Source organism: Cololabis saira, chromosome 23, assembly GCF_033807715.1.
Source record: "Cololabis saira isolate AMF1-May2022 chromosome 23, fColSai1.1, whole genome shotgun sequence".
NCBI lineage: Eukaryota > Metazoa > Chordata > Actinopteri > Beloniformes > Belonidae > Cololabis > Cololabis saira.
The window spans coordinates 14,288,389-14,300,497 of NC_084609.1; the positions used below are offsets into that span (position 1 = coordinate 14,288,389).

Genomic DNA, 12,109 nt, shown 5'->3' on the forward strand with positions numbered 1-12,109 from the left:
CATGGCTAGGAACCCCAGAGGTCCTGCCTGATTCAAATCAACAATTGTGTAATTTTCTGGCAAATAAATCAATGTGCCAACACGGGAAGAGCAGATTTACTGTGACAGCAACGCGAACAGGGATCAGTTCAGTGGATCAGATGCTCCGTGTATGCTTGTTTAATAACAGTGTTTTTTTCCTGTGTGACTATTTTCTGTCATTGACACTGCTGTTGGTTGTTTGCACACACACACACACACATACATACACACACAGGCTGCAGTGTTGATCTTGAGTGTGCAGAAATAGAAAAACTATTTTTACAGATCCTGTCCAGATTAGTCATGAAGCTGTTTAGAGCTCAGCTGAAGCTGCAGAAGCTAAAGCATGCACACTTACACCTCCTTCAACACCTCTCCGTCTTACCTCCTCCCGCTTTCTGCGCTCTCATTATACTCTATTTAAATCAATAATTATTCATCTTTCTCCATTTCTGTCTCAAAGAGGGCAGATACAACAAGGTGAGACCTTGACTTTCACATAACAATAAGTGCATAATTAACCTCAGCAGAGGAGATCCTCAAAGGACGTACCCTCCTCCTCCTCCTCCTCCTCCTCCTGCTCCTCCTCCTCCCCTAAACCAGCATATTATCCCACAACAAGCCCCCCTCTCAGAGAAGCAACTGCCTAACGTCTCCAACCAGCTTTAACATAAAAAACAACACATATATACACATAGACATACATATATATGTTTATACAGGACATTTGAACCTTACCTATGAACAGCAGTGCCTCCCACTCATTTCAAAGCGTTTCTTTGAATAATAAGTGTTCGTTAAAGAGGAAAAAAATCAGCCTCTTACTTTTGGTCATAAACACAGCAGTGTTTAGTTAATGAAATTAAATTCTGACTCAGTAGTAGCAGTCTAGCACGGAGATGAGCAGCAATGAATGCACAAAAGGTAGAAAGCCAAGCCAGTTCAAACCTAGTTAAATCTCAGTTGACACACTTCCAAATAGGCCGCGAGTGTAATCACTGTAGCATGTGAAATGCCACAAGGAGCAATTTGTGTGTATATAGAGAGATATATTGTTTTTGTGTTTGGCTGGACAGTTTCAGACACTTTATTGATGAAAGAGCAGGGGATATAATAAGCAACTTGAGTAAATACCATTAACCTTGGCGATATGTTTGCGGCAAGTGTGAAAGAGGCCCACAGGAATAGGGTACATAAAGCAAAGATGTGTGTGTGTGTGTGTGTGTGCAGCTGTGATGACATCTATCTTTTAGTCTGCTCTCCATTCATGAGAAAATATTGTATTGTTCATAAAAATTGAATTAAACAGAAAGGCAAGCATAAGTGAACCCCTTTAAACTCTCAGCCTTTGGGAGTTTATGCAAATTTAGAGGCAACACCTAAAGGAGTTGGTGAAATATGACCCACACTGGAGCTGTCTGAGTCCTTCAGCTTGTTTTACATGATATTTGTCTGTCTGCTGGCTTGTGAGGTTTTTCAGTTTCCATATTGACGATGAGTAATATGGGTGACGGGTTATTAGAGTGCTTTTCATTTAAAGTCAAACTCTACATCATGGCTCACCCTTATGCCCACAAGCCTTCACATTTATTTCAATACGACAACCGTGGCAACACAGGGGATTTGTTGCACAACAGCCTCGACAAAAGGCGACTGGCTCTATTTTTTGCCTTCGCATATTTGGAGAGCATTTATAAGAAGGAGAAATTTGTTTTAGGAGATTGACTGCTAGTTTAAACTGCTCAGTCTCACATGTAAATTATCTAGTGAACATGTTGGTCTATAGAAACATAACTACTAGTCCAGTCACCTGCTTAATCAGAAATTGGACTATTAAACAATCTGTTTCCAGAAAATCTATTTAAAAAATAATAATATTTTTTCTGGTTTTTGATGGACCAAAACAATCTTTCGGGTCATTAGGTGGTCAAATGCTCAAAAATAACATGCTATAAGAAGTTATTAAGGCTACAGGATAGCGCTCTCTCACCCTTACTGTAGATCTTCTCAAATCATTGATGTAGAGGCATACATTCATTTTTTTCAATAAATCATTGAAGAAAAATAGTTCAGGTTTTGCATGCTTCGAGCGTCACACCCTAACCAGCTCAGCCCTTGCATTTTTTCTCACCACAATGCAATTGTCTCTCTGAATGGAGCCGAACTTGTACAACCCCGCAGCACAATCGCACCCACAGACACACACAGAGCGGGAGACAGGTCTACGTCAGAGCATAATCTCTAGCAGGCTCTGGCAGGAAGCAGCGTGGTGAATTCATTATGCAAATTATCTCCGTCAGTAGTTGTTCAACAAGCAGCTACCTTGCCATATGACCAAACTTGCGATGCACCCTGAAAAAGCTCCTTCCATAAATGGAGCAGTTGATCCTACACACATGCAAACACACACATGCATGCACTAAGAAATATACACATGCAAAAACATCAATGCAGAACTTAAAAGTTCACATCTAGAGATTGGATTTAACCCCAAGATTTATTCTCAAGGTTCTGCTTTTACTTTCAAAAAGGAAATTTCCTGCTTAAGATGATCAGAATGATCTCTTCACTAAATACTCAACTTTATCTGATTTGTAATTTAGCATGAGGATTTAATTAATTCAGTCTCAAGGACTGTTTAAAGTGTTATTCAGATGATTTAATAAAAAAAATGAAAAAAAATGTTATTACAAATCACGCAACAGAATTGCTTGTAGCCTTGTCTGCTGTTGTTGTAGATATGATGATAAAATCAGCCGCTGACCTGATGGACACGAAAGCTTCGCTCTCCACATCAGTTAGTATAGCAGTGTCTGAAGCGGAGCAGCTGTGTGTGACTGTGCTTGGCAGTTTTTCACGCGTGAGTAAGCAAGTTTGACGAGGGATTTAGATGCGTCTCTGATAGTGTGTGCTTTGTCTAATCAAAACGCTCATTTAAAATCGCTCTAATATCTAATATTCTCCCAGGTCGGGAACAAATAAGATGAAGCGGTCGTAGTGAGTTTTGGCAGCAAGTCTCACGGGGAAAATTTTGAAAACCACTGTGTCATGTAAAGCAGCAGTAGATCAGGAGGAGTCATTGTGAAACTGGAGATCACACAGTGGAAAAATCACTGTCTTCACATTTGCTTTGTTGTATGTACAAGGCTTCTACATGTCCCTCATTTTGTAACAGACAATTTAACAATGGTTGTAGTTTCAAAATATGAACATTTTGGAGGGGCTACTGTTAAAAAAAAAAAAAAAACTCTGAAATTACCTCATGTTTGTTTTGATCCGAATACCAAAGAGGTGAACAGAATTTCCTTTTGATAATAAGAGTTATTGTATAAGCAAAGGGTAAAGAAAAAAATAAATAAATAAAGGCCACCCAAAACCAAGAGACTGCACATGAGTAAAGAGATATGCAATATGTCAGGAATCAGACAGAAAATGGCTACAAAGATGCAAAAAATGCTAATTTACAAAAGTCTTGGACTTAAGACAATAAAACACAGAAAAACCACAAACTCACACCCACAATCTTTGAGGTCATTTTGGCTGTTATTTAGACATGCAACAATTTCTGTCAATATAACGGTAATTGAAGTGCCAACTTCATATTAGTACTTTTGCAGAAATATATATATTTAAAAAAATTACATTAGGCTGTTTTTCTATCAAATGGACAAATAACGTATCTAATCTTCACTAATCGTAGATAAACAATTATTTTCAGTTTTGCTTGAGCCATGAATTTTTAGTGATAAATGCATAAGTTGTTGCAGCATTGTGGTAAGCAAATTTGATCTTTCAATCCATTATTTTGTACTTCAGAAAACTGCAGGCGACTATTTGTCCGAATTTTCTTCTCTGCATTATAGAGTGAAAGAACAATTAAACACACAGACACAAAAACAAACAAACAAAACACATGTGATTTCTTTTAAAATTAGAAATGCATCCCAAGTAGCTTCTGCAGAAATATATATTCTCTTTGAAAGCTTAACAACTAAGCAATAGCAGGTTTTTTCATCTGAAAGTTTGATCTACATTTATATACCGCCTGCAATAAGTTGTAAAATATGTGAACTCTCTTTAAAAGAATTAAGCTTTTAAGAAATGTAAATATACTCTGCAGCCTAGGGAGGCTACATCAACAACAAATACTTTGGAGCAGCTTTAAGTGAATCAAGCTCAGAAACATGCCGCAGTATCAATAATTCAGTGATTTTTTACTTATATGTTTAAATATTGATTTCCAGCTAAAATCACAAAACATGCCCATATCCTTGGATACCTATTTCTACCCACAATTTAAAATGTATAGAAACACGACTGAAGAGAAGAATTTTCATTTGAAACCTGGACTCTTTTAGGTTCTTTGCGTTTAATCAGGACAAAAATGTCTGCAATCCAACAATGGGCAACAACTGGAACTGTGAACTGGCTACAATATTAAGTCCTTTGTTTTTGCAACTGACAGGGTCAGATTTTTATAGGTGTCTGGTAACATTGTGGTCAGTATTCCTGCAGCGATGGACCCAGAAACTTGAAGGCAGAAAAATGCTTTGAAAGTGTCTCCATTTTCCTTTGCAAGTAATTCATGTGCATAATTTTTAATTTATAAAAAGAAAGTGCAGCGAAACTGCCTACATAATGTAGACATTTGTAAACGATATAGTAAATTGATAAGAAAAACATTCACGCCCTCTGTTAAAACTGAAAGAAAAAGTTCAGTTTTTATTGTTTTTAGCTCCAACTTCACCCCTGACCTTCATTTTCCCAAGCAGTTTGTCTGTTGCACATTGGAGCAGGCATCTTTATCATAGCATCGAGTTTCTCTGAGCTCCCTCATTTCGCACCACTTATCATAAAAACACAGCTTGGTCTCAGCAGGCACTAACAGCAGAGTGTGCATGCGTGTTTGTGTGTGTTATCATTCTGCCAAGACACACTCACTCAGCACTCCACTAGAAAAAGGAGTCACATGCAAGAAAAGGCATGTCAACTGAGCTGCGAGGTCACTCCCTGCAGAGAGGTGAAAAGAGGAAGAGGAGGAGAAAGCACACTGTACATGCAGCTATGCAGGTCTAACAGTTGACACAGTGTTGAATTTCATGTTAGCCACTAGTGAGCCAGGCAGGCGAGTTAGTCAGAGGCACTATGAGAGCTGCTTACCTTTTCTTAGGTAAATGTTATCTGAGAGATAAACACAAAAAACACAAAAAACAAAAAAAGGAAACAAATAAAACAGGTCACTGTAACACAGCTGTAAGCAGTTACAAACACACACACTCACACTTTGCTCTAATTTCCCAGTTGACAACACACACGCAATCATTATAATGTGCATGTCATGAGGTAAATCCTGGAAATGAACTAACTGAATCAATCTGGCAGGCGTCTGCGTGTGGCATAGCAACACCTCCATTACTTCCTTTATCCCTCATTATTGTATGATGCCTATCTATCTATCTCTACCTATCTGTTTTAAATACAAATCTAAGCTTGCAGGGTCAAACAGACAGCTGACCGTAGTTGTATGACTGTGCACTGATATATGTTTAGGTGTGGAGTGGTGTAGGGGTTTAAAGTAGTTTTAAAAGTTTTGTTAAAAAATGTTTTTTTTTATTTCTTTGACACCTTTGTTCAGCACTTTATTTTGAAAGTATCTAGCTCTCCCTTCCTGTGCTGCCTCCTCTTGTAGCCTTCACAGCTTCATTTGCTCAACCTCAGTGAGTAAATATATATAATCCCATCTTTCCTCCTCCCCCTGCCAGTCCGTTTGTTGTACTCTTCCATCTTCCGCAAACTTTAGTTTGTATTTGAGTTTTGGGGATATTCTGCCGTAATGAGCATCTCTTTTAGATGTAAATAAAGAACATTAACGTCACTCCTGCGTCCCAGGCCTCTTGCAGTCATTTACGTTCGGAAACAATTTCACAACAGTAAGAAACTCAAATGGACTCTATTGTGTTTTAGACAGGAGAACAGGTGAGGTGTGAGTAGAGCAGCTTGTGAATACAAACATTTAATAAACTGCCAGCTGTTTTCAAAGACGAAGGAGGAAGTTGCTGGAAAGGCTCACGCTGAGTGAAAAGGACATATGGAGCTGATGCGAGGGCGAGGACACCCAAGTCAGGTGGAAACGTAACCAGGTCATCTCCACAACAACCGAGGCACAAGCTATCCATCAACGGGTGAGTGTTGAGAAAAATAAATGGATGAAACAAGCCTGGGAGGGCGAGCTGCAGGTGGAAATATCTCTGATATGAAAGCTTAGGCTGAAATATCAAAAATGATGGTGTGAAGTGGCTGAGGTGAGAAATAAAAGATTATCTTTGGCTCCATAGATGACCATTTTAGAGAGAAAAAAAGGTGGCCTGACTTGTATCCAACCTGGTTAATCCTACGCTGATGTCATGGTTAGGGTGTGATGTGTCAGTGAGATAAATTGTAACTAAGCCGTCTCTAAAATCCAAGCACTTTCTGGAAAACCCGTATTTCCACATAGTTTATTCAAGGCAGTCTTATGAAGATTAAAGATGGGTGGTGTTTAAATCTGGAATTATTTTCCAGTGCACAACATCCTTATTGCACTGAATAACAACTGTCTTAAACATATCCTCCTATGATTTTCAACTGATATTTTATTTATCCCATTTTTTCCCCTATAAACAAGCAGCTTTGTTAACTCCTGCTTATATTCACGATTTCAGTTGCAACTCGCAAACCAAACCAGCACAAACAATTAAGCCTGTAAAAAATGCTAAATGGGCTGTGGTTTATATGCCACTATTCTTCAGTTCATGAAATGTAGCCCTTATTTGTGTATTTTTAAAATGTCGTTGAACTGATTTTAACCTCATTCCTTGGTTTTACAGTAACCTTAAGTATTTGCTGACAGCTGCCCACTCTTCTGGAGCATGTTCCCCCAGTGAAATCTCACACGCAAGTCTTAAAAGGCTGGCAATTTGGGACAATTATAACCATTTTAACCTTAAACCATCCGCAATGTCTTCTAGTACAGCTGATGTCTAAATACAAGCTTAAACAGCACTACCTGTATTAGGGCTGTTCGATTAATCGATTTTAAATCGTAATCGCGATTATGTAATTAGAACGATGTTAAAACGTGAAACTCGTAAAATTGATTTTTCACTTTTTTTTTTTTTTTTTTACCTTGTCGGCACACATATTAATGATTGATACCATATTAATGATTGATGGAAATACCTCTCAATACCTGCGACAAGTGCCCCATCGGAGAGGCTCTTTAGTGTAGGAGGGGGCGTTGTAACATGCCACCGGGCATCCCTCAAGCCAGATGCGGTAGACCGGCTCGTGTTCCTTGCAAAAAACTTGCAAATGTGAATAGCAAATGTAATGACTGACATTACACACCTCTACCTCCTTCATGGGTTGCATTATTATTTAGCATGCAAAGACCCAGTTAAGTTTAATTAGAAAATGTCTTGTTTTATTTAATTGGAAATATAACTTACTGTATGTTTGCAAGTGCTGATTTGCTGATTTTTTTTTCAGAGATAAAACTTTATATTTTATTATATTTTTTAAAACTTTTTTTCAACTTATTTTACAGAGTTTTGCACATTATTCATTCATTTTTGGTTTAATAAGAGCAAAGTTTGCACTTAAAGCCCAATGGGGCAAATGTTCAATAAAAAAACTGCATATTTGAAATAATTTCTTTGCCTTTTGTCAATTCACAAAATAATCGTAATCGAAAATCGGATTTTGAGAGAAAAAATTGAGATTTTATTTTTGGGCAAAATCGAACAGCCCTAACCTGTATGTATGAGTATTGTGTGCAATAGTGTGCATATTGTTGCTGCACAACAGACGCCTGCGTGCAGCAGATCATCTTTGTTCACCGTGTTATGAATCATTCAATACAAATGAAGCAGAAGGAGACTGTTCGGACCAGTTAGAGATGTTGGCGTGTTTGATTGTGGGCTGACAACAAGCCGCAGCAACTTAATTTAGGAAACTACAAGCTGATCTCAGAGAAGATGGTGATGCATGAGTAACGCAAACTTTTTAGCTCAGCCTGCACAGAAGTTTGTTTTTGTTTTCAATTTTTAAGAGACTGAAATCATATTCAGCATAACCCGAGTCAATTCCCCACAGTAAGTTAATATTCAATTAAAATGGTGGTTTAAACTGAAAAAGATCAACTTATAACTGATTAGATATTGTGTCCTGATCTGTTTTTGTGTTTGACTTGTGGTTAACAGCACATAGAGGGGAGGGAGCTCTGTTCATAGAAAAAGAGAGCAAGAGACATTCACTTCAGGGGATTCTGCTATAACCTTTTAAGGATTGCCAGTGTTTATTAGCTTCTGTTTTAAGGGGGTGCTGCAGATGAAGAGGAGTGGGATGCAGGAGGAGGAGAGGAAGGTGTATGAGGTGTCCGGGCAAAGGAAGAGAGGTGAGACCGCAAGTATGTCTAAATAGTTTTCTTATGAACATTAATATCGATTTATAGCTTAATAAAGTGGTTGCAGTATTGGGGACTCTAGTTGAGAATTTCATGTAACATATTGTATTACATATTTCAGGCATACACAAGCCCTGAATATAAAAGATGAGAAATTAGTAAAGTATGCCTTTTTGTTATTAGTTATTTCAAGTATCTTTCAGGTCGTTGTCATGCTTGAGAGTTTGGGAATTTTCTGAACTTCTGTATAAACTTCTGTATAAAGCCCAATTAAACAAATGAGATTGAACAAAAAAGTGGTTTGTCATGTATTTATTAAAGTGTATTTGTAATTATTTCTCCTAAATAGTGGATAGTTATCAGTAAAGCAATAGAGATAAAGTGGAAGTGGATTATTATTCATTTACTGAAGAAAATTATCCATTGTTACATATCTGAGTGGCATCTATAAATTAACACCTACACTCACCTGCCACTTTACCAGGTATACAAGTTTTACCTCATAAAGTGGCAGCTGTAAGTGTAAATATTTATATTATGTTTATTTTGTTTTTATTTTACTTTTATGCCGACATACCTTTGCCTGTTTTCAATATGGTAACACACTATTTCCAGCTTCAGTTTGATGTTATTGACACAAAAATGTAGACAGGGAGCATTTGATTTTTGCTAACCAAACAAAAGACTTCAGCCTATTTCAATAAAGTGGCGCTCTGATTGCAGCTGAAAACAACTGGATTTTGTGAGATCATGGTCATGAAAAATCTCTTTTTCAGACTATTAATTTCTAGCCGAAAAATGAACATTTGGACCAAGCAACATTCTTTACCAATAGCTTGAGGCAGGGTCTGCGTGTGATCACAATCAATTATTGGTGGAGGTGTCACATGACTGTCCTTTTCCAAATGGTTTCTGCGAAGCTCCTGACACATCAGATTTTTTAGTTTGAGGAGCAGAGCATAACAAATTAAAACCATTTCAGCTTGTTTCCCTATTTGTTGTTAAGTGTCATGTTATGAGTGCTGAAAACATCTAGTGCTTCCTGTTTAAATTATACTTGTTTCTCTGCACAGCTTAATACAAATAAGTGCTTCTGGCCTTTATTTTTCTACATCGTGAAAACTTTCCTCAGCTGGGAGTAAATGTCTATCATCATCTCATATGGCTTGATGGCTGTGTTTGCTGATACTGTATCTGCATGTGTGTTTAGATTGTGCTAGATCACTCACAAATGCACCAAAAGTGACTGTTCTTACCTTCGGGGGGCATTAGCGTCTTGTTGTTCTGGGCACACCAGCCCACCGGGTGCAGCTTGGCAGTCATGACATCACACCAAAAGTCAGCCTTGCGGTCGTCACCGTAGCCACTGTAGCGCAGCAGCAGCAGCTGGCCACATGTGGTGATGATGGTGGCCACCCAGTACGTGTCTGGGCAGCTTTTATTTGCCACTTCCAGCTTCATTCCCGGCTGGAAGCTGCTCTGAAGGCTGATCTCCACCTGAGAGGCACAAAACAGAACATTAATGCATTAATGCTTTCCTGGCTCGTCCCCCATCTTTTTTCTATAACTAGAATCTAGTGTTATTTTTTATTAAATCAAGATAGAAGAAATAGGAATGAAAATGTGACATACAAGTTGCAAATAAATGACTATTTGCATGTAAAAGGGATAATGAGTGTGTCAATTACAAACCTTAAAACCTTAAATGTTCAAAGAAATTCTGTCCTTGCTTTTGTAATATGATGAGTCAAAATAAACCTAATTTCTGTCCGCAAGCCACGCTAACTAGATACAAAGTTAAGCCTGTTCTTACTCTTTAAAATGAGATTGGTTAAGCTTATTTTCAGCTCCATGCTCCTTAGGCTACTAGCTGGTGCCACATCCCCATGCAGATCTCAAGGGTTTGATGTGTTAACTTATCATCAAAACTTGGCCACAAAGGAGAAGTTTCCATGTAGAAAATGCCTTGAATGTGGAACAAACAAGCAGTGCATGATTTGAACATTTTAAATCTCTGTATATTGATGTCATCTGACACCGTTGTGGTGATGACTGCTGGTGCTTGTATTATAAACAAATAGTGTTTTAGGGGAACTCCACTAGTTTTCCACATAAAAGGTCAGATTATGGCAAGTACTACACGCCTGTGAAAAAGGCTGATTAGCATCTTTTTTTTTCTTCTTCTTTTTTGGTTCTGGAGGACAGATAATAACCTCTGATGATTTCATTATGATCGACTCAGCGTGAAACACCAAACTGGTAACAGAAAGTAAGTGTTAACGACGGGCATGAAGATGAGACGCTGAACAGAAATATCCTCTTGGTTGCATCAAGGGAGTACCATTTATGCACTCTTGTGTTATTCAAAAGGTCACAATGTTTCTTCTTTAGTTAATTCTGTTGTGAATTTCTTTCCAGCACCTCCAGTTAAAGTTTGGGCTGATTTCCACTGTTCCATTTGCTTTAGATTTAATTTTTTTTTGGCTTATGGAAACTTAGCTGGTAGAGATTTTCCAGAGATTTTCCCCAGAACTCTGGGAGACTGTAGGGAAATTTTCTGGCATTTAACTGTCTGAAAATTAGATATAACAAAATAATGTCCCACATAACTATATTTCATCCATCCATCTACTTTCTATACCTGTTTCTTCCTATTTGGAGCTATGGGGTCAGCTGGAGCTTATCCTAGCTGTCTCAAGGGGAAAAGCCAGGGACACCCTGGACAGGTGGCCAGTCCACTGCAAAGCCACATATCGACAAACAACCACACATTCTTGTGGTCAATTGAGAATTACCAATTACCCTTACATGCATGTTTTTTGGACTTTGGCACACAAAAACCAAGGGGGGAAAAAAATCCAAAAATCAGAGAAAACACTAACTGAATTACAGTATATTACATTATGTTAACTGATGTAACCACAGCAGTACCTGGCTGCACACTTGAACATTTCTGATCCAGGGGAAACAGAAACTCTGGATCCAGTCAGCATTAGCAGTTAATCAATTTTCACGCAAATTCATCCATGACTTTTCACCTTGTTCATAAACAAACGAACTAGCAAGACAAGCCACATAACTGGTTTGCTGGAGGTGAACAAAAATAAGCTTGTGCTTGTTTGTATTTATTTAAATTACTGACATCTGTCCCGTGAGGTACTGACTATGCAGAGAAAGTGCTGCTGAAAAAAAAACGGTGTCAGAGGGTAATTTTTTTTTTGCGCAAGCAGTGAGCACAAATGCAAGAACTGCCCTGCAAATGTTGTAAACAAATTCAGTACAAGTGTTTGTTGAAAAACCAAGCAGAGCCTCTTACTCAACACCCCTGTATAAAGACACTTTATAACGATCCCCTTCGTCTTTCATGCCTGGAGATACTTGCATGTTACATCAACATTTTCAGGATGCTTAACTTCAATATATGCAAGAGGCAAAAATACGTTATTTAGAATAAAAGCAGAAGGTTTAACCTCTCAGGTGGTCCCTAATTTCATGTTAAATAAATTACCCTCTGGGGATTCAATAAGTATTCTGTAATTGAACTGAATCAAGTCTTTAAGCTAAATAAGATCCAATCATTCATCAACTCAACCTGAATAAACAATAATCAATAAACAATCTATCACACTGCACACTGCAGCCTGC

At 38.1% G+C, this 12,109-nt stretch overlaps 1 protein-coding gene across 4 annotated transcripts in view; it reads right to left on the reverse strand.

Moving 5' to 3' along the window:
- sfmbt2 (Scm like with four mbt domains 2) overlaps positions 1-12,109 on the reverse strand; it is a 62,416-nt gene that overhangs the window by 33,859 nt on the left and 16,448 nt on the right. For 3 of the 4 annotated variants that reach the window (XM_061714324.1, XM_061714325.1, XM_061714326.1), the window contains exons 4-5: positions 9,721-9,961; positions 5,182-5,202 (exon numbers count right to left, since the gene is read on the reverse strand). In XM_061714324.1, the coding sequence (XP_061570308.1) occupies positions 5,182-5,202; positions 9,721-9,961 (262 nt within the window). The remainder of the gene's footprint in view (positions 1-5,181; positions 5,203-9,720; positions 9,962-12,109) is intronic. The other variant, XM_061714327.1, reaches the window with a different exon arrangement.